Genomic DNA, 23095 nt, shown 5'->3' with positions numbered 1-23095 from the left:
GCAGGTCCATCTCCATCTCTACAACGATGGGCGCGATGACAAAGACTGGTTACAAAGACTGTCATCTGCAATACATTACTTCAGTTATATGCACCTGCTGTTTTGTCGCTACAAATGGAAAAGTTCTAAGCTATAACATTTTAAATGTATTTTTATTCTTCTGTATTTCTAATTCCTGCTTGATTTGTGTGAATGTGCAGGTATGGACTGTCAGGACTGCTGTGTAATTTTGTTTGTTATCGTTGTTCACAATATCAATTACTAAAATACCAATTCATCCATTTTAATTTAACTCGTCTTCTACAGTACGCTGTTATTTACCAACCAATGAATGTACACAGTGACTGTTTCTAACATGGGGTTCATGGTTCACCAGTATATAGATTTGCCACTCCATCATCACTTGACTGTAACTCGGCAGCAGGACCATAAATGTGCTGCTGATTTCTAGACATGAGATCATGTTGGTGTACTGTACCGACCATCCCCGTCGAGGCGGACAAGGGAAGAAGCCCCCGCAGTGACCGCCGTGGTCAGCTGGCATGCCCGCCTCATTGTGTGCCCGCACAGCTGTGACCTTCTCGGGGATCACCAAGGAATCTGCCCTCCTGATTGAGATTCCAGGTAAGATTAAGTGCAGCCTCTGAAAATCTGTGTCAAGTAAACAGCGTGCCTGGCAAACGATGAAGTCTGCATCTTTCGCTCTGCAGCTCGCGTGCAGTCGGCGCCTGAACGGAATACGCCTGATGCGACGACCCTCGCAGAAGGCGTGATATGATACATCTTTAAAACTGTGCCACAACCATACCAGACAATTTACGCAGCATATGAGGCTGAAAATACCTCGCAGTAAACACAGCTCTTAATACTGACATGACTGTGCGCTGCATGTCACCCTGTGGGTCTGCTTCATGACTCCCTGCCTGGGTGTTACACGCTGGTTAGCATTCGACGTTCTCGTTGTCTGTCATTCAGATGGACGGGTTTAAAATGCATCCATTATTACTCATTTATTAGTTCAAATGCATCTATTATTACTCATTTATTAGTTCAAATTCATCTATTATTACTCATTTAGTAGTTCAAATTCATCTGTTAGTCAATTATTAGTTCAAATGCATCCATTATTACTCATTTATTAGTTCAAATGCATCTATTATTACTCATTTATTAGTTCAAGTTCATCTATTATTACTCATTTATTAGTTTAAATTAATCTATTATTACTCATTTATTAGTTTAAATTCATCTATTATTACTCATTTATTAGTTCAAATGCATCTATCATTACCATTTTACTGTAGTGAAGTGATATTTGACTTACAGTTGTAATGTCGAGCAGTAATCTGTTTTTTCCCTTATGTTGTAGAGTAGTGATTGTACGTAGTGAGTGAACGTTATTGTGATTGTGCAACATGTAATTATTTTAATAGTTAATATACAATATATAGTTATTTTAATAGTTAATATACAGAACAAGCGTATAGATTATGGATTTTTTAAGGCATGGAGACAAAAAGATGAAGAGCCGACATCTCCAGAGGGAAAGCAGAGGCCACTAAAACACATTTATTGGTCGCAAATTATTGTTTTTCTATGGACATTTTTAGCTGCAGTGACATTTTGCAATGTTAGCAATAAAGTGTGATAAGCAGCATTTTTGGACATCTGTTACTTGTGCATCTCACAGAACAGATACGCTTCCATTTTATTAAATGTCCACTCTGACTCTGTGAGACGCCTCCTGTCGTTTTTTTAATGCTTCAACTCTATTTTTGTCTTGTTTAGTGAAGCGTAATCAGCACAGGCAGCTGTTTGAATCACACAAACACTCTGCTGTGTGCGTGTTTTCAGCTTATTAACCATATCTGCATTGATCGATCAAGGCTCCCAGTCCGTTCAGCCGACTCGACCGTTATCTAACCATCTGAAACGACTGCTATGACATGGTCTAAATAAATATAAGAGATGTTTTGTGGCTGTGTGATAAAAGCAGGCATGCTGGTTTTTGAAAGACCCAGTTTAAACCAGACTACAGGGAGCTGAAAGCAGGTGGTGGTGGTGGTGGTGGTGGTGGTCAGGTCAGCCCGCAGCTGTTTCTTTAACTGTGTTTATTTGCTAGCTTTTTTTAATTTATTATTTTTGTTTACAGGTACAGACTTCACAGCTGTTCCTGTCATTACGACATAGCTATACAGGACATTTCCCCTTTGTGGGACTCATAAAGGAATACTGTATGTTATCTTAGCGTGTTGCTTCTCAGGTCTAAACAACAGAGCGTCTGGCACACTTAATCTTATCTCACAGTGAGTCATGGAGCTGTTCATGGAAGCTGTAGCTTTGAGTGTTCCTGTAGCTCTAACTCCGCATTTTTGTGACACACAGAGTGTAACAATACACCATATTTCCTGTGCCAAACACCACTATTGTCCCAAGGTAATCTAATTGAGTGTGAGTTAAATATAGCACAAGTGGAAGACAAACATTTGGCCGGGGGGGCGACACTTTTGGACCGATGTAAAGCGCTGTTAAACCCCTACACGACAGGCACCAGTGTCGCCGATTAACACGGAGAGGGAAGGTAGAGGGACAGGAAGACGGGAGAGGGGTGAGGGAGGATTCAGTGTCAGGGACCAGGACTAAAGACTGAGCTCACTAATAGGAAGGTCAGGAGAACAACAAACGATGGGGATAAACACAACAGATGATCACGAGACACTCCTTTGCAAAGGCCGGCGTACAGGAGGAACTCTCCAAACTCCACACTGTCGTTTATTCGGACACTAAATAGTTTGAGGATTTCAAGTTATTTAATGAGCGAAGTGAGTTTGAGTTGTTAAGAGAAACTAAACGAGCCTCTGGTTTAGACATGTGTGCTGTGTTGTGAATTGGTTCCATGTGTTTCGTTTTGATTTATTTTGGTTTACTTTTGTAGCGACACATCAGGCTGTTCTCATTCACTGTTTGTACATATACTATTAAATTTATATGAAATCTGCACATTTTCTTTACTGTACAAATCATGTCCAGAGCAAACAAGGACATCAGGTGATAGAGTGTAGTCTAAGAGCGCTAAAATCTGCTTTAAGGAGAAGGGTCGGGGTGACGGATTGGTCCCAGAACACAGGACTCTCACCCACGTGTGTGTCCTGTTGTGCATAACTTTTCGTAACATATCATAAAAACCTGTTGATGAGAATAGGTTGGACAGATACATAAGACTGATGCCATGTAGCCTATCTAGGGTTGTGGTTAACACTGTCGCCTTGCAGCAAGAGGGTTCCTGGTTTGAATCCCGGCTGGGATTGTGTGAAGTTGGCATGTTCTCCCCCGTGTTTTCTGGGTTTTTCCTCCCACGATCCAAAGACATGCTTGTGTTAGGTTAACTGATGACTCTCAATTGCCTGTAGGTGTGAATGTGAGTGTGAATGGTTGTCTGTCTCTGTATGTCTCTATGTGTCCTGTGATAGACTGGCGTCCTGTTCAGGGTGCACCCCGCCTCACACCCAATGTCAGCTGGGTTCGGCTCTAGCAACCCCCGACCCTGACAGGGACAAGCGGTTGAAGAGGACTGAATGAATTTGACATATTTACATCAACAATGGCTCCAACGACCACGTGCATGTGAAATTTGTAGTTCATAGTGACACACAGCTAATTATCACCAGACTCTGCAGTGCCCCCTCAACTCTACAACTGTTGTCCGGCCTGCAGCTTTACTTTTTGGTTCAGTCCCACTCAGCCGTTTTTATAGACATGAATAAAGTGTGACTTTACACTGCAGCACCAAACACCAGCCAAAGTGAGTGAGTGACTGTCAGCTGGTGGACAGAGTGGAACATTTAGCAGCTAAAGAGACAGTGCTAAAAGCAGAGTGAATATTGGGCTTAAATGAATGCTCATATTACGCTGTGATATCGCCGTTTAAACTTGGTGATAATGTTGTGTTAACAGCTTGTTTACACTGCTTTTAACTGGCCAAAAAAATCAGTTACAGCCAGTTTAAATAAAAGTACAACAAACAGGGTGGATATCTTTTATAACACCACTGCGTCTTTGCTCCTTCCTCATTTAACACCCCCCCAAATCCACAACCCCCTGTCTTCCCCACACTGTGTCTCTCTCCCTCTCTCTCTCGCTCTCGGTCTATCATCCCTCCTCTTGCAGAGACACATGGCACTCTGGCATGCCACTCATTCCGTTATAACAAGCCACATACCCTGGAACGCTTCCTCCGCTCCGTCCCTGCTTGTGGTCCCTGGGTCCCAGAGCTGACCCCGTTCTCCTCCTCCTCCTCCTCCTCCTCCTCCCATACACCCTCTCTTTCCCTCACCCGCCCCCTCCCTCTGGTGCTTATCCCTGGGCGTCTGTGGCTCCCACTGCAGAGAGACACAAGCAGCCAGAGCTTCCCATTGAGCTGTCTGACCTGTCTGTGTGTCATTCAGTCACACTGGATCAATTTGCCCAGTGTGTCTAGAGAGGAAGAGAGCATCCAGGAGCCGGACCGAAACCTGGAGAGACGGATTCCATCACACCCATGAGAGACATGGGAGGAAAGGAGAAGAAGATTTTGGTGATTACCAACGTGCCCAACTACCAAGGGTGAGTCTTCTGTTGCAACTCATGCATATTTTCATATATGCAATGTTGAACTCGCATAATGACCGTGTTTTGAATTCTAACACCTCCTTTTCCTGTGGTATCAGTTACACACAGTGCAAGACGCTTGATTTGTTTACTCTGCGGACGGTTTGAAATCATATTTGACAAAAGGCCTTTTCTCTATTTTTATTTTAAACACGTTTAAATCATTGTTGAAGTAAGTTTTTCTGCAAAAAAAGGCAGAAAAATGCACATTTTATTTGCCCCTGCTGTTCTGTTTTCATATTAAATTGAATATCTTTAGGTTTCGGACTGACAACACAAGACTTCCAAAGACATCCCCTTGAAAGGACATTGCATTGATTAAAGAATAATGAAAATAATCATTAGTTGCAGCCCTACCTACATCAACTCAGGGTTGTGTCACAATGTAAACGTATGTGCAACACCTCAACAAACCAGGCAGAAACAAGAATCTTTTTACAAGTGAGAGAATAATTCTGCAGAATGCAACTCTATCTGCTGTTGACTAAAATAAGGGCTCTGCTTTGTTCTTGGCGAAATGGAAAAGTACACTGAGTGGACGCTCTACGGTTACACTCTTCTGCAGAGGTTGCCGAGCTGTTGTCAGTGTGACGGATTGGAGGGGCTGCAGGCACCAAAAATGTCCGTTAGGGCACCGATGAGTGTGTATATCTATCTATGCATAGTGTACAGCATGTGTGTGTACATGTGTGTTTGTGTTGCACGTGGTCCAGTGTTCAGTGGAGCTTACACAGCGTAATTTGTGTATGTTTTTATTTATGTGGGTGTATTGAATGGCACTTACGGAGTTTCAGGGTTGCCCGGGTTCGTCAGCAATTTAGCCCCGTCCTAAAAGAACATCCTCGGTCCAGCTATTTCCATTGGACACTCCAGGGAGAGATGGCGGTGATACGTTGATCATGACTTGGCTCAGGCTGCGATGCAAACCACAGTGGCACTGGCAGGCTGGAAAGGAGAGAATGTCGAGTTTAGACGGGGAAAAATAAACCTGTTGATCACTTGATATATCCTCTCGGGGCAGTCAAGTTTAATTTGATGCCTATTAATTTGAGAAATGCTTTGGTCACTTGAGTATTCTCTCTAATGAAGGAGTGTGGACTGGGAAATATGTTCAGCATTTTTGCAGAGTTCGCAGTTGAACCTTTGGTCCTTCAGCAGAGGGAATTTGGAGCTCTCCGTTTGACGTCTCTTGAGCTCATTACTGCGTCTGTTTACAGGGTTTAACTGACCATTTTAAATATATTTGATCTTTGACTTTTGCTTCCTTTCCCTGAGTTGAGACCAAAAGACACATTTGGTTGGCTGACAAGGTTCTGCACTATTTTCTCGTCTTCTACACACACACACACACACACTCAAACCCACACTCACTCTGAGACACCTCCCTCACATTCCTATGGTTTATAGGCTCTGATGGCTGTTTCCATGCGACTACTAAACCAGGACAGCAGAGGCCCCTGAGAGAGAGATAGCACCCTGGGGTGAAGACTGTCCATTCGAGGGCGCCCCTCCTACTCAGGCCGTCTGGCTGATACATTAAAAAAAATATATATATGCCCCCTAATCTCCACTGTTACTGTTTCTGTAAATCACGTGCCAGAAGCTGAGTGAGGCCTTGGATTACAAACCTTCACAACATGGATGCACGCACACATGACAATGGCACAGAAACCTGCATGCATGCAGCAGACTCTGTGTCTCCTCTGCACTTGATGTTATCTTAGCTGAGAGTGACTGCGACGTCTGTTTACCTAGCAGCGAATACACAAAGCAGAAGCTGAGATGATTTCTAGATTTTCACTTCAGAATATGTTCCATGAAACGTTGACTGGGCAGAAACACCTCAACCTGACGCATTGTGCAATATTCCAGCTTGGCTTGTTATTCTACACCCGTCGGTCAGATCAAGTCTGAAAGGCCAACTGCTGTGCCAGATAAAAATAAATAACTTATAACGCATTTCCACACTGCCACTTCAAAAGCTTGGATTATTTCACATTTATTTACATCATCATATCCTGAAATATGCTTGTTAGCCCATTAACAAGTACAACTTCCTTTCAGTACATTCACTGCTTTCTTAGGTTTTACCTTGTAAGCTACAAAGATAGTTACCAACACAGACAAGAGTCCTCTGTTCTTTTTAGAGTTAGGAAGTGTAGGAAGCAAAGCCCTCTGCAAACAGCTGTTGATAATCAATAAATAGCACAACTGTGTAAGCGCGTGTGAACAAGTACCTTTTTAAACAGGGTTTTCCCCTTCTTCGTTTCAAAAATTCCCGTCCACACAAGCACTGTTTCAAAAAAATCTCTGTCCACATGAAAAGGCCAAAACACACTGAAGCGCTGTCAAGAGCACGCCAAACAAACATGCGGTGTTGAACCATGTTGGCCAATCAGAAGCCTCAATAAAAGCTATTACCAATCGATCGCTCCATAGTGCATTCGGACGCCTGTGATGCTTAATAAAGTTGAGGAGTAACTGTACATTTATGTGTAAACATGTAAAAAGTCCTGTTAGTGGTTGGAACCAGCACTATTTTAGACACTTCTACCACTGCACAAAATGTCGCCTCACTTGCGATGCACTTGGAAGGAGATAACGTTGCACGTTCTGATGTTACGAGCCAAAAGCTCAGTTTTCCCTGTCTACGCGTCAACGCTGAAAAAATAGTTTCTAAACATCTTCACCCTGGAAGGGTTTTTCCAAAAGATCAGACTTCAGTGACCTAAAATGCAGTTCGCTTGGGAGTATTTCACAACATTTGCATTGCTAAATAGTTTTTGTTTAGCTTTATTTTGGTAGTTTCACATTTCTGTAGGAATTGCACTCATTTCTTGTGTGAAAAACAGTCGACTATTTTTGTATTTGGTGAAAAAAGGTGTCAGTCTTCATGTAAAACACTGAAATTCCAGTGTGATTTGGCTTAATATGTGGTTGTATTTGTATTTATTTTACACTACAGTTGCAATGGGAGTACATATTCTCCTTATAGCTCTGCAGTCGTTTTCTTATGACCCCAGTACCATGCTGTGTTCTTTAAGACATAAGGAAGAGAGGAGTGTTGAAGAGAGGAGTGTTGTATCATCACCTGTTGTTAGCGTCTCTCTGAGCTCTCCATTGTGCCCAGCTTGCACAATTAGCCTGTTAAAATAAACCCGCAGCTATGTGTAGACTTTGAAACAGTATTTGGCCACAGTCCTGAACACGGGGAAATTATTTTACAATACCAAAAACATCCCCTCTAATTAGCATTATTGTCATAATCAACACTTATCGCGCATTTGTTTTTCAAATTCCCCTAAAGCCCCAGTATAAATAGATTTTGGGATATTTAATTCCTCTGGGTAGGTTTTCACATTGACGCTACCTCTCATCACTTTGCTCTTGTGGCACATTTGTCATTTTAGGGGGGGCTTTAGACGATGCCAACCCCCCCTTTCTTTCTCCTCCCCTGCTCATCTAAACGTGGACCCCCACAGTCCTCAGGGGGACTCAATGATTCATTGCTACTTTAAGAGTTATGAGACACATGCGGGTTTTCCTATCGGTTACATGGAAGGATTATGATGGAGAAGACAGATAGGAACCCCCCCGTCGTTTTATAGAGGGGGATTAACGGGGGCTGCCAAGCAAAGTAAACATACACAAACTACAGCATTGCTTGGACAGTGACACTCACTACTCGCACGCATGATACACAGCCACATACCATACACAATACCCTTATATAAGGGTGGTTAAAGCAACAACCGCAATGAGTCAATGTGACCACAATGGAAAGCAATCTATTCAGCTTTAATTCCCGTCTGCCTGGAAACAAGCACTGTGACAGCTCCTGCCTCCTAATGGTTTTTCAAGGATGTTGTCCATTTCTGGTGACGGCGTGCCCCTTGGACCTCGCTCTGTGCTACTGAGCACCCAAAATAAATCCCTTTAAAGTGAGTGACCCAGGGTCATGCAGGCTGTCCGGAGCATCAGGGCACCCCATGGCTGTGAGGCAGACAGCGTCAAAACAGAGTTCTTGGAAGGCCGTCTTCAAAAGACCCGATTTAACGAAACAGGTGGGGTGGGGTGGTGGTCAGGTCAGACAACTGTTGATAACTGTTGTTTCAGTCAAAGCTAGTACAGCCATGTGGCATGATGTCAAGGACCCACTACGCTATTGAAAACTTTTTAAACAGACCGATCCTTCTCAATCACATGTTGGAATGTAATGTGCGACATAAGGACAGCAGTGAAAACACCTTTCTTTGCGTCTATTTCGGCAAGTTTTCAGCACCATGGACAGAGATTGGACGGAGATTTCTTTAAGGGTGCGTCCGAACGATCGGAAACAACATTTATTTCTCTGTCGTTCTTAAAAAGTTTTCTGTCTACACGAACTCAGCTCAAGAAATATCTGCGTCCACACGAAACCAGTGAAACCAGGTGAAAACGCTGCAGTACACATACCAGGCCTGGATGTGGCGATGTAACTTCCACAGAAATACACCAACAATGGAGAAGAAGAGAGGGAGAGCCGCTGATGTGTATAATCATAATACAAACACCGGAGAGTTTTTCTCCAAATCTGGAGACTTCCCGTATCCTCCTCCATCCTAGAGAGAAATCTGTCGACTGTTTCTGATGTGAGGCGAGACTTTTGTGGTGTTTTGGACTCTGATGCACCCATCACTCTGCAGTTAGTGTCCTCACCGAGCAGTGGGTGGTGCTTTGGGACGGGGAAGGAGCTCACAGCGGGCGGGCACTGTCTCGCTACTTTTTGCGACCTTCTTGGCACCTTAATTTATAAAAAGCTACTAGCGACCAATTTAGCGACTTATTCAGAGAATCAGGGAAAGGGAATGTATCAGGAGGGAAAAATCTGGTCGGCCTAATAATTAGTCCGACCAGATATTGGCCCTAATGAATTAGGCCCCAATTCATTCACATGCAGCCGCTCAGAGTCCAGTTCAGTCTTTGGGTCTGTGTCTCTCCCCACGCAGCAGCACTGTTGTTGATATGTGAAGCCACTGGGGTTAGAGGTTGTAGGTGGGGTGATGACGGCATCGTTAACAAAGTATGCGGTTTCACCGTCCAGATGACAACGCCAAGGGGACATTTTAAATTATTCCCACTCTGAGACCTGGTTACAAAAAGATACCGTTTTCAGGCTCCGATAACGCCGGCTGCATGTGGATGGTCAACCAAAACAATACTAAGGTTATGCGGTTACAGGACAACGCGGTTTCGTGTGGACGGGCCCTAAATCCTAAAAAGTGGTGGAAAAAGAATTAAGCAAAAAAGTAAACATGCAAAAGTAAAACAACTACAAATAAAACACCTTTATTCAAATGTTTTCTTTAAAAACTGAAGTGTAAAAATGTACTTAAATATCCAAGTCATTGCGAACATGTTCCTGTAATACGTGTCAGTATTGAAACATTTGAGGATTTCGGTGCAATCTGTCATTGAAGCGGAGAGACATTTTAATATGAAGACTATAAAGAAATGTCTGCCAAAGAGTCACTAAGAACAGGGACGTTGTACAAACTGACTGTGTTGTGTATTTGTCCTTTTATATTGTTTCTTTTAATGAGTAAATGGATTTTGTATTTGCACTATTGTCGGTCACAATAGAGGCATCACAGTGGGAAAAGACCTGCAGGCTTGTGTACTTTGATCATCAACAACTGGTGTGTGTGTGATAACTGTCTTTTGGTGAAGCAGTATTATGAGTGTCAATTAAAATCTATCTAAAATATCTAACAGATTGAAAAAATGAATGTCAAATACGTTGGCATCAAGCTACAGCAAGTCTTTTACTGAAGAATAACATTTTGTGGGCTCACTGCATCTTAAGTTCAGTGAAAAATCTGTAAAATGAATCTTCAGTGCTCAGACGCATGGAGTTATTATAACCTTCATAATGTAGTGAAGTCTGGTCACTTTGGCACAAATCTCAGGAATATGACACATGAGAAATGTAACTATTGGGAGAGCTTTGTTAAGATGTGTAATGTGGCCTCTCGTGGTGATAAGTCTGATTTTTTAATACAAATATTCATGTTTGATATTCTGCAAAAATGATCTTATATGAAGCTTAAATGTGCCTTGTGGAGTAAAAACCATTTAAGATGTTATGTTAAGATTTAATCAACACATTTTTCATCGTTTTACTTTAATTCTAGACTTTGAATGCAAATATGAAAACATATTCTGTCATGAATTCAAATTAAATTCACTTTTGCCATGCATATTGCTACCTTGTGATTAAAAATAAAAATGAATGGGTTGTGTAAATGCATCTTTACATGTGTTGCATCTGCAGTACCAACCCATTCCCTTCTAAATATATATTGCATGTATTGTATATAGATAATAAATTAATAGCAGTAAGAAAAAAAAACCATTAAATAAATCACCATGTACAAAGGCCGACATAAAAAGCAGTGACAGGTGCATCCTTGGCTACTCTTTTGGTTTTAGCACTGGAGTTGAAATCCAACCCTGAGATGCTGAAGAACAGCCCTGGCTGCTACGTACAGTCTGCATCAGGGGCTCATGCACCCGAGCTGAAACTACAGCCACTCTCTGACCTCTGTAATTGTCAAGGAAAGGCAGGACATTTACACTCAGGAGGTATAAATATCCCCAGTGATCTTCCATGACTCCCCCAGAGGCTCAACAGGTAGAGCGCAGCAGAAAGCCAGCTGTCACCAGCGGGCGTCAGGGCGGCTTTCCCCACCACACCATCAGTCATCCAACTTGGATCAGAGACGCTGCTGCACACTGCGAGGCTGGGTCGAAGCATATGGTCGGCAATGCCAGCGTAGATTAGAGTTGGGCAACAGATTAGAACAGAGGTTTTTACTACACTGCTCACACACATTATTTTTCAGTTGTGTTTGCATTAGCATTGTGAGATATGTCTTGCCTTACCCAGTCTGCCCTTCTAGTTTATATTTTACTGATATGGCGATTGGGGCTGTCGCTGAAGATTTTGTTGTGGTGGTTACTAAAAGTTCAAGTTCAAGTGTTTTAAGATGTCTATAAATGAAAAATGCTGTCAAAAAATGCATCTGTTGATTAACTAATTGGTTTGTTTCATGCTGCACCGCTGCCGCTTTGATGGATTCAAGTTGAGTGCGATGATACATTTCAAGGTCAATGAACATCTTGTTGTGTAATTTCAGGTCAGACAAGAAGACTCTGTGCAATGACTCTGTTTCTGGCAAGAAGAAGATAAAACCCCCATCATCCGCCGTACCGCCACCCATACCCATGTCCCCAATCGTTGAAAAGATGGAGGGGCTAAAGGCCATCCGCAACCGCAGCAACAGCCTCCGTCTGGGCCGACTGGCCTTCTACCGGCACCTGGAGAAGGTGGAGACCATGCGCTGCTTCTGGGAGCTCAAACATGTGGAGCTGGAGGGAGGAAACCAGGTAACGCTTGCTGCCTTTGTTTCCTGTCACTCTTATCGTCCACACAGAAGCATCACACGTATTAATCAAACACCAAAAGACCTAACACTGAACACACTGAACAATGTTTTACACATACTGTTAAATGTATTTTTGCACATCCTGCATATATCGTTCTTTTAAATTCTGAAACTGTTATATTTTACATATTTGGTACAGTATTATTTTATATCTCATACTTTGGGGTAATTTTTCTTTTCTGTTTTTAGAAGAAAATATTGTTGATCAAGTATATTGTCACCCGCGTTTTTATTTAATATTGAAGAATGAATTTCAATTCAATTCCTTCCATTTTACAGTGCCAAATACACTTCACATAAAGAGCAGTTAAAGACCATACTCTATGACTTATTCATGATTTACATAGACCCACCAATTTAATAAACAAAGTCCGAACAGAGTACGGTCATTTTCTATTTTGGCTCTCCTGTAAAGTTGGCCAAATGTCATGTACGCTTCTCTGGTTCTCACCGTTTGATACATATTCATTTTTTTTTTATATAGTTTCTATCGTGTTCATTCATCTGGATGCTGCTTTACATTCTGATCCTTGTCCTTGGATGTTCAGTTTGCACTAAAGTAATTAATAACATGAGAAAATACTCGTTTCATTCACACATCATGATGAATATTGTTGTATTGAGATATGAAGGGACCTACAGTGGAACCGGGATAAAAGATTTTGGTCATATACTGTGCTTCGGTGCCCTTCTTCCTCGCACGCTACACTCTTTTGCATGTTGAGCCCGTTTACTTAAAGCTATGTACTGTATATACATTACTGCTGACCACTTTAAAGCATGCAATGACAAATATTCAGCAGTAAAACTACACTGGTATGATTCTTATACCTTACATCGTTATTCCCTGTTTTTATCGCCAATGTCAATAACAAGCAGCTGAATTAAGCTTTGGGTAGACTTGTTTGGTCCTCATCCAGCCAGGATTTATGGCTGAGACTGTCTGTAGCAATGTTACTGAAGGCAACACTGCCATGTGTTTAACCTGAGCCAGACTCAGCCGTGTGTGCAGAGCCGAGGAAGAAGGGAACTGAAATAAACCACCGCAGACACTATTCCAGTTCTCTGCACCTGTTGGCAGCCACAAACATGCCCTGACAGGTGGAGTACAACCAGCTCACTAGAGGGAGCTGCAGATCTTTTAATGTCTTTTTCATTGTCTGTTTGAACCTCCTCAACCCACAGCGTGCCACTCTCACACAGTAAGCCACACACTGACAGGAATGTGTGGCGCTCGGTCAACGCACACACATCTCTTTGCCACAAGATGGCAGTTCTGGGCCAGGTTGCTTTGTGTGTATATGGAAAATATATGAATATGAATATATATGAATGCAGAGGCCTTGCTCTCTGGGTTCCTGTTAATGTCACATGCTAGTTTCAGATACTCTCATATTAAGAGATATATAAGTACAAGTAAACTATTTCAGAAAACAAACCTGCAGCTAAAGGTTCAAATGGAACTAAAAGCAACATTTAACATTCAGCCCAAATATCACAAGATGAGTCTGACTAAACAAAAACTTCTACTGACGCACAAGAAATAGAAAAACAACTCTACCAAATATTTTTTAGTAAGCCATTTTACAAATACTTTAAATATGAAGAGTACAGCCAACGGTTACTGTCAATTTCCTTTTTTATATATATAAAAAGATGCTAGTACTTGACACTGAAGCTGACATAACTTACACATTTACTAAGTAAAAGGAGTTTTTTATATATATATGTTGGGTTTATTAGTTGATTAGTAGCTTTTTAATGTCTATGAATTTAAATAAATGTTGATAAATTGTCAGATGCCACGTGAATGTATTGAAACACCAGGGTGTGATTGATAGTGAGGAAGGCATAAACATGCTCACCAGTAAATGAAAAATGTGTTTAATATGCAGTATAAAAAGTTATTTGTCATTTATTTAATTTAACCTTTATTTAACCAGGCAAGTTATCAAGAATAATTATTTTTTATATATAAATAAATGCAAAAAGTGAATATACAGTATTTTTTCCAGAGCAAGTTGCCATTTTTTCCCGTTCATTTTGTTGTAACAATTCAAATAAAAATAACAAAGTTTATTAAAAATATATTACCTATGGATGATTTGAGTAGCCTGAACTGTAAGAGAAAAGTTGCAGAAAGTGTTTGCATTGTTGGCATTATGTTGAGGATTTGCTTTATATAATATACCTCAGTGCTTCTTTAAAAGTGACCACCAGGGAGCGCTGAGGGGTATATTTCAGTTACATGGGGGGCACCTATGTGTAATTTAAGATCCTCAGCCTATCACAGCACCAAGAGAACAACTCTCACTTCCCTCCATCTCTGAACTCCAGCCTCACCTTTGCTCCACCACCTCTCCTCCACTTTTATGCTCTCCATCCTCCACCCACCTGCCGTTTGCACTCCTGATAGTTTCACTGTGATCCACACATCAGAAAAATGCAGGTCAGCCACCAGATACACCAGCTTCACTAACAAACGCTGTCACTCCAGCCCGGCTCTGTGCAGAGGTTCTCCTCAGATTCCCACTGGGGAATATTTTGCCCCCCAGGGGTCCTGCTCTGTAACCCCTTTGGCCCTTTAACCCGCACCCACCTGTTGCTGCTTGTTAAATCGAGCTTCTTTTGGACTAAAGCAAATGTTCTGACAACCTGCTAAAAGTGGATTTTTTCTTTTAATTTGAAATATTAAAAATGTATGTTCTAGTAGAATGATGCTGTTTTCTATCTATAGTTAAATTTAAGTTTCTATTTATAAAATATAAAAATATCATCATTCATTCATTTTCAACTGCTTGTCCCTATCGGGGTCACTGGAGCCGATCCCAGCTGACATCGGGCGTGAGGCGGGGTACACCCTGGACAGGACGCCAGGACGTCTATCGCAGGGCACATAGAGACAAACAGAGACAGACAACCATTCACACCTACGGGGAATTTTAGAGTCATCAATGAACCTAACACATGCACGATCTTGGACCATGGGAGGAAACCGGAGAAGCTGGAGAAAACCCACACAGACACGGGGAGAACATGCAAACTCCCCCAGCCGGGATTCAAACCGGGAACCCTCTTGCTGTGAGGCGACAGTGCTATCACACTACCATGCCAAATATATCTATAAACAAAACCGTTCTGTGTGACTCTCTGAGGTCGTTAATCAACATAATTCACCTCAGAAAATACAAGAAAACCTCATCTCTCTTCATCCTCTCCTGAATAAAGTGTAAAGGCAACAAGGTTAAAAGTGCTTCACACTGTAAACCAACAACTTTGTCAGGGTGTGGGGAGGGATCCCATCTGCTCGACTGATGTGGTCTCATTCCACTATCCAGTATAAATCACCAGCTACCGTCCAGACAGATAGCTGTCACACCAGAAAGGAAACTGTGCATTCCTCTGCTGACAGCATAAAAGGACTGAAACTGTACATCTTTGTCTGTCGGTGACGAGGGCTGATAATACAAAATAGGAAAAGGAAAGTTTTTGTGAGGTCTTTTTCATTTTTATCCTCAGAATTTAGCTATTCATTTCTATCTCCCTAATCCTCCCTAAGAGTGTCATTCATTATTTTACAAACCTAAACATTTAGCTGTATACGTATACATATATGTAGACAATTGTTCAACCTAAAGCTGCACAGATGAAACAACAGGAAAGAAAATCAGGTTGTTGATAGAAAAAGAGATTCAAAAAATATCCTATTTTGTATGCCATTGCCTGCGCATCGTGATACTGAATGTGATATCTGAGGAAACCCTGGAGGGATTTTCTAATTTGGCACAAAGGTCCACTTGGACTCAAGGATGAACTGTAAAGATTGTGGAGGTCAAAGGTCAAGGCCGCTGTGACGTCAAAAACACCTTTTTGTCCATAACTCAAAGATTTCCTACGCTTGTTATAAAAACATTTCACACACATATCCAATAAGATAAAATAATGAAGTGACATTTTACTGTATGTCCAAAAGGTCAAAGGTCAACTTCAATGTGAATCATAATGTTTCTGTCCATTATCCAACACCATAACTCAGGAACAGAAGGGGAGACGATTGGTCAGAGTCTCAATCGGTGACACTAATGTTGACTGTGGTGACTGCATCGAACTTCTGTTGCAGTCGAAGATGTGTGTGAAGCATCAATTTTTCACCAAAAATACACTTAATACCTTTTATTCTCTGAGTCTGGACACTTTGGATGTAAACTGCGTCTTAACTGTTTCGCAGAGACATACAACCTTAAGCGGTAATTCTAGTTATATACAAGCGTCGAAGTTTAACATTCTGATATTGTGACAACCTTTGAAACATGTGGACACAGAAAGGATAACCTTCATAAACACCACACAGAAGCAGGTGTTTGTTTACCCATGTGCATGATTGTTAACTAATTTGTGAAAATTCATATGCATCTGCAATGATGAATGCATGCACACGACTATGTCCGTTTTTGAGGTATAGAGAGGCAAAGCGACGGCCTGACATATACTTAGGAGTATGCATGCATGAAGTGCTGTGTCTGAAGTTTAAGGATACCGCAGGGGTCTCACTAACATACCAGTAGCAGGAGGAGGCATCTGATTCTGCGTACAGCAACGACACCCTGAACCCAACACCACCTGTCCCTCTCTCGTCTCATAGACAGCACGTCCTCTCCTTTTAGGTCCCGGGGTGGGAGGCAGGGACGTAGCCAGGTGGCGGGTGAATGGTTGGCTGGGTGGCTGGGTGGGCATATGGGTTTACAGCACAGACCCCCTGGTCTCGTCTGAGTCTGTAGGGAGCAAGAGACTGAGCATTCAATGTACCGCCAGAGGAGCCCGGCTATTTCATAACCAACGCCTGCTGCCTCGCCCCATGTCAACAACTTGTTGCCCGGCGCCACCTGAGACTCCTTCGCCACAGGTGGCAGAGAGGCTGAGATAAGACAGAAAGCCTGTGCGGGCGGACTGCAGGGACAGGAAGAGGAAGATTTTCATCATGGAGAACTTTCTAAGGGATAAAGATATTTGGATATTAGGGAGTGTGTGCCTGGTGGCCACTATCCTATGGGGACGGCTGTGGAAATTATTCTCTATCAAAAAGAGGGGAAGGACCGCAACGTCTGCAGACAGACAGGTAATACGGCGAGAAAGGAGTCTGAGTCCCTGCATCTGTGCTACATGTGAACAGGGGGATTTGGGAACACGCCAGAAGTTCATTCAATCTGAATGAATAGCAGGTGGTAAATAAAGAAAGAGGTCTTTGTTTATTGTACTCAGCTGTCGTGTTGAGGATTAAGGCAGAGGACGACAGGCTGCAGGCCTGCATGAACCGGAAATGAAGTAATGGATGTTATCACATTATCACCTGTACTAATCCTGCCTTAATGTGCCATGCAAACTAAATGGTTTCTTTTCTTGTCACTTTGACAGATTCGAGAGAGCTATTATTGTTTGTTACTGATGTTTTCCAGTTGTTTATCTGTTAGCAGGAAATTTGAAAAACTGTTAACAGATTACTAATGAAATTTGGCAAAAGGTCAGGCCATGGATCAACAAACACGTGACTAGGTTTTGGTCTGGAACTGGATCCAGGACTTTAAGAGGAGGTCTTAACATTACAACTACAGGCGTTTTTGCACATTTTCCATCATTTATTTCGTCAGCTCAGGCCTTTTTATACCCTGCAAAGACAGTTTTTCTGGAGTTTACGTAAAGTTTACGTTGTCAGTTTGCTGTACTTCTGACACAACTTGCCACATGTTGTCTTGCTTTCACACAGCTGACTGACAGGCGACACAGGTTCACATACTACTACAGCAGAGGCTGCTGTCACAGTGTATAGGAAAGCACATTGCTATTCAAGATGGCTTCGCTGTCACCTTCGATTGGAAGGAAGGAAAGTTCTGTCACGCTGTTCTCGTCGGCCCCCGGGTTAGCAGGGTCCATCTGCGGGAGTATACAGTAAAGTTCCTATTGTTGAAGGTAATCCCCTCCCCCTGGTTGGTGTCTTTGTCTTGGGCTCTAATTGGCTCTTGGACTCCAGATATCAAACAATATCTGGAGTCCAAGAGCCAATTAGAGCGTGTCGGCAAAGCACAAGCGAGCCACTCGGATTGCTCTTTTAAAAAGGTCCACACATCGCACTCAAGCACCAATTTGCCTCCGATCTGGGACTTTTGTTGGGAGCTGAAACGTCTGTCAGCGAGTTGAAAATCAGGGCTAACGTCCTGTAGTGGGTAGTTGCCATAAGAACAAGGGCAGAATTAAAAACATATAACACGTAGATTGGAAGCATTGGAAGATTATGCGCTGTCTGACTACTTTCTAAATCATAATACAGTCAAATAATATGTTTTTGCTGTATTTAGACTGATGTACTTCATGGCAGAGCTCTGGCAAGTGGAGCAGAGCAGTAGCTGGACACATTGCATGTAGTTGGCTTGATTATGATACCTTTGACTTTGGAAAGAAGACCCTAGAATATCTGGGCTCGGCAATGCTGGTGTTATCCGTGCGTGACCTAGTGTCTGCTTTCAGTCCGAGAAGAGGGGTTGTGTTTCTGGTGATGATGTCGACGGGCTGACATGTTTCATAACTGGTCTTCCCCTGGATGAATTAGAGCATTAATGACTAATCCGGTCTGTTTGAACAGACTACAGCTTATTTCCAGGTATGAATTTGTGTTGTTGAAAGAATGCGACAACAATAGTTTTTGGCTGGTGAAGCATCCATCTGTAGCCGGTGTGTGAGCTCGGGACAGTCAGTGGAAAACATAACGTCATGTCGCATGCGTCACACACATCAAACTTCTGTCCAATAGCACTTGACTCCACCACACCATCCAGAAGAGCCTGTGCCCTCTCAGCTGCACATACCGCGTCCAGTATGAACCGGTTTATTATGTTAGCATAATCCCACAACAAGCATATGTAATTGACTCCTCGTAAAGCGTGGTGTTTTGAGCAGTTAAAGCCTGTCAGTGTCATCTCATTATTTTTATTAGTGTTCTTGTCCCCGCTGACAGTGGGCTTATTACCGCTGATTTATAACTCTATAATTTCTACTACCATGTGTCGACATGTTTAGCCTTCAGCACAGGCTTGGAGATTAAAACTCTGATGAATTTCTGGGTATTTAAAGTCAAGTTTGAACTTCAAATTAAAGCTTTTTGAAAGCCGGGTGCAGAACAATTTAGTCGAGATCTGTCCGAGGTGCTGAAACAACCCTTCTAGTGAACTTTCCTTACTTTAAACTATATTTCTGTACTCATGTTTCACGCACGTCAAAGCCCCACTAACCTGAATAGACGTAGGAGGATCTGCGGTTGAACTTGGAGGGTTTTCTCCCGCAACTCCAGGTTTACACACACGAAAGAGACGTCCTGGAAAAACACAAAGTAACAGAGTCAGTAAAATATTCACCAGGCAGAAAAATCTGCGTGGTCTCATGAGAGTAAGATTAGATTGAGCTCCTCTTTTTTTCTATTTAATGCTCTGATGTTTGTGTCCATGCGACAGAAGTTTATGACTCTGAACTGAAATAATAATTCTACTGTTGTAGCTTTATCGCTGTAAACAGTAGAGTTAGTACAGTTTATACAGTTAGTGTCATCAAACTGATTACCGCGGCAGTGCAACATTTACCAGCTACACTGCATCATCGTTATCTGTTATCCTGATATTTTGTCATGAGTTGTGACATGAGTTCTATCATAAACATAAGAGTTATGGTTTCTTTATTTTGCTTCCAGGTAGATAACAGATATAATCTATTGTGCAACATGACATTATATCCATTTAGCTGATTAAGTGCATTCATTTCAGTCTTGCAAGATAAATTGCAAGAGGAGGAACTTTTGGTTGAGTGGACCATTTATTTCCCCATTAGAGTTGGAGTTTTGTGTCAAGTCTGGGTGCAGCTAACAATTATTTCCACTGTTGATTAATCTGTTGACGTTTTCTTGATTCATTGATTAGTTGTTTGTTCTTTAAAATGTTAGATAATGGTGATAAATGTCCATCAGTGTTTCCTAAAGCCCAAGGTGACGTCCTCTGATGTCTTGTTTTGTCCACAACTCAAAGATTTACTGTCATAGAGGAGGAGGAACCAGACAATATTCACATTTAAGAAGCTGTATTCATCATTTTTACTTCTATTTCTTTTAAAAAATTACTCAAATCAACGATCAAAATAGATGGCATTTAATTTAATAGTAGATAATCGATTAATCAGTGCAGCTCTTGTTCAATTGTTTATATGAAATAGATAGTAAACTATCTAAATAACTAAATAATAATAATAATACACTTTTTTTCTTTTAAACTTATAACTTTCTCATTAAAATCAAGGGAATAAGCTCGGTTCTATGCATGACATGTCTGAGAGCGGGGACAAACAAATGGCTTTGTGTGAGGCTTGTACAGAGTAAACTTTAGCTCGTGCTAATGCGTGTGAACATGACGAATGTGAGCGGGGCTTCTCCTGCCTCAGATTCTTACGCTCACATAGCTCGGACCAAATTAGCACACAAACAAACAGAGGAGGGCTGAAGGAGCAGAGCCTGGGATCCTTTCATGTGACAGATTTAATCATTTAAAAAGACAAAGAAGGCATCTTTGGAGTGCATGTGTTTATACCTGTATCTTTGTTGGATCTAACATCTGACAGATGTGTTTTAAAAATACACTTCCTTCCTTTGAAGTACTTTCTGCTGAAATTGGACGTTTATGAACATTAAATAGAGTTTAAGTAAAGGAAATTCCCACTACAAGACTTTTAAAGTTGTTAGTTTGCTGTACTTTTGACACAACTTGCCACATGTAGTCTTGCTTTCACACAGCTGACTGACAGGCGACACAGGTTCACATACTACTACAGCAGAGGCTGCTGTCCCAGTGTGTAGGAAAGCACAATGCTATCCACGATGGCTTCGCTGTCACCTTCGATCGGAAGGAAGGAAAGTTCTGTCACGCTGTTCTCGTCGGCCCCTGGGTTAGCAGGGTCCAACTGCGGATGCGTACAGTAAAGTTCCTATTGTTGAAGGTAACCCCCTACCCCTGGTTGGAGCCTTTGTCTTGGGCTCTAATTGGCCCCAGGACTCCAGGTATTGTTTGATATCTGGAGTGTGTCGCCATGCACAAGCGAGCCACTCGGCTTGCTCTTTTAACAGTCAACACATTTAATCATTTAAAAAGACAAAGAGGGCATTTTTGGAGTGCATGTGTTTATACCTGTATCTCTGTTGGATCTAACATTCGACAGATGTGTTTTAAAAATACACTTCCTTCCTTTGAAGTACTCTCTGTTGAAATTGGACGTTTATGAACATTAAATAAGGAGGAAACATTACAAATGACAGTTTTTGATTAAAAGCAAAGACCGGAATAAAAAGCAGAGGATTCGCTTATGTGCAAAAAAACATAAAACTCTTCAAAGATGTTATATTAGATACCAGCAGGTTTTTTTTTACTTTTATCATACTCTCCATATTCCCCGATGGTGTTAATGTAAATGTTTGAACATTTATTTACCTGCTGGTCCATGAGGAAACTGCCCCTGAAGAGGCCCTGTAAGACTGAAGTATTAAAAAATCAACATAAATCAAATCTCACACCACTGGCATAAATTCTCAATTACATGTCATGGTCAAATCAAATTTGATCATAACTGGGGGAGAAAAGCCTCTTTAAAGTTTTGACTGTGTTGACACATATCACTCTTCAGTGTAGGACACTTTCCCTATAGTAAAAGTATTTCTGCTTGTACCGTATTTTTAGTTTTTCTAACTTGCTCTTACTATAAATATTTACAATTCATATTATAATCTGTGAAATCTTTGACTCAGGTCATCTGTAATTTAATTCAGCAGTGTGTTACTGTATTATGTTTACAAGTTACATATACAAGATTATACGTGTGATAGATGTGAATTGAAGAAACGGGGGTGTGGCATCCAATGTTATAATTCCCTGAAAATGTAACAAAATCTTCACTTAACCTGATCTAAAGTGTAATAAAAACCCAATAATGTAATGACTTGATGTAATAATATGTCCTGACTGATATCGCAATAACATTTTTTAAATTATAATCCCTGTTGACTCAAATGAAAAAGAACTGACTGAAAGACCGTTTTGCCTTCATCGCTTGCTTGTGTAACGTTTTGGCTTTTATTACATTTTTGGTCCGTTTAAGTACAAATGTTTTTTAATTTTCAGGAAATTATTACAGTATTGGGTATTACAGGGGGCCTACAAAGAGTTTGTTTTTACTTTTTAAACCAAGTAGAACCTACATTGCTCTTGTTGCCTCTCCTGGCTCCAGGCTTCTTCCTCTGGGTCCCTCTGGTATGAGGACTCCGGGGGAATGTGCCGTTTTCGCCTGGACTCCTGTGGCCTTTCGCTTGGTGTCAATTTTCAGCCGTTTGCATAACTCATTAACACACAGAGCTGAAACATAGTGCAGGGGCCAAATACACACACACACAAACTCATGTGTGCGCAAAGTGCTTGTTCTTCCTGAGGTGAGTTGCAGAAGTTCATCAGGTCGAGTACAGGACTGCTAAACTGTCTCCAATGGTCTTCCCTCAATCCAAAGACTATAGTTACACACTGACAGTCAGAGACAAACAGATAAAGTTTTATTCAAAAGGTCCAATTTTTGAGTAAATCCAGGTGTGCAAATAGACATTTACGCTACAGTTGTATTACAGGAACATTCGGTCAGTGGGCGACAGTCATATCTACGTCACTAATGGCAGTAGTGTCCTTTAGACACAGTGAGCGAAATAAGAGACCTCCAAAAACGACAGCAACACCAGGGGACAAACATGCACTCTGTCACGGCTGGTGGGTGCAAAACACCAATGCAGAAAGCACAAGCTGTGTGTTAAAGTTCAGGAAAACAGACAAGGGTCAAAACCAGGAAGGCAGCAAACAAGCAAACAACTCCAAATGGAATAAAAAGAGATAACAGAATAC

At 41.7% G+C, this 23095-nt stretch overlaps 1 protein-coding gene across 2 annotated transcripts in view; it reads left to right on the top strand.

Annotated features, from left to right (window-relative positions):
• Nucleotides 1–4511: 4511 nt before the first annotated feature.
• The window catches only part of mylk4b (myosin light chain kinase family, member 4b), a 41806-nt gene continuing 23222 nt past the window's right edge, over nucleotides 4512–23095 (top strand). Inside the window, exons 1-2 of one of the 2 annotated variants that reach the window (XM_083940010.1) lie at nucleotides 4512–4602; nucleotides 11826–12075. In XM_083940010.1, coding sequence (XP_083796136.1) covers nucleotides 4538–4602; nucleotides 11826–12075 — 315 coding nt within the window. In that variant the 5' untranslated portion in view covers nucleotides 4512–4537. Of the gene's footprint in view, nucleotides 4603–11825; nucleotides 12076–17062; nucleotides 17251–23095 lie in introns of those variants that run through there. The other variant, XM_083940011.1, reaches the window with a different exon arrangement.

Source organism: Echiichthys vipera, assembly GCF_963691815.1.
Source record: "Echiichthys vipera genome assembly, chromosome: 3".
Lineage (NCBI taxonomy): Eukaryota > Metazoa > Chordata > Actinopteri > Perciformes > Trachinidae > Echiichthys > Echiichthys vipera.
This window is presented reverse-complemented; position numbering and strand designations above follow the sequence as displayed.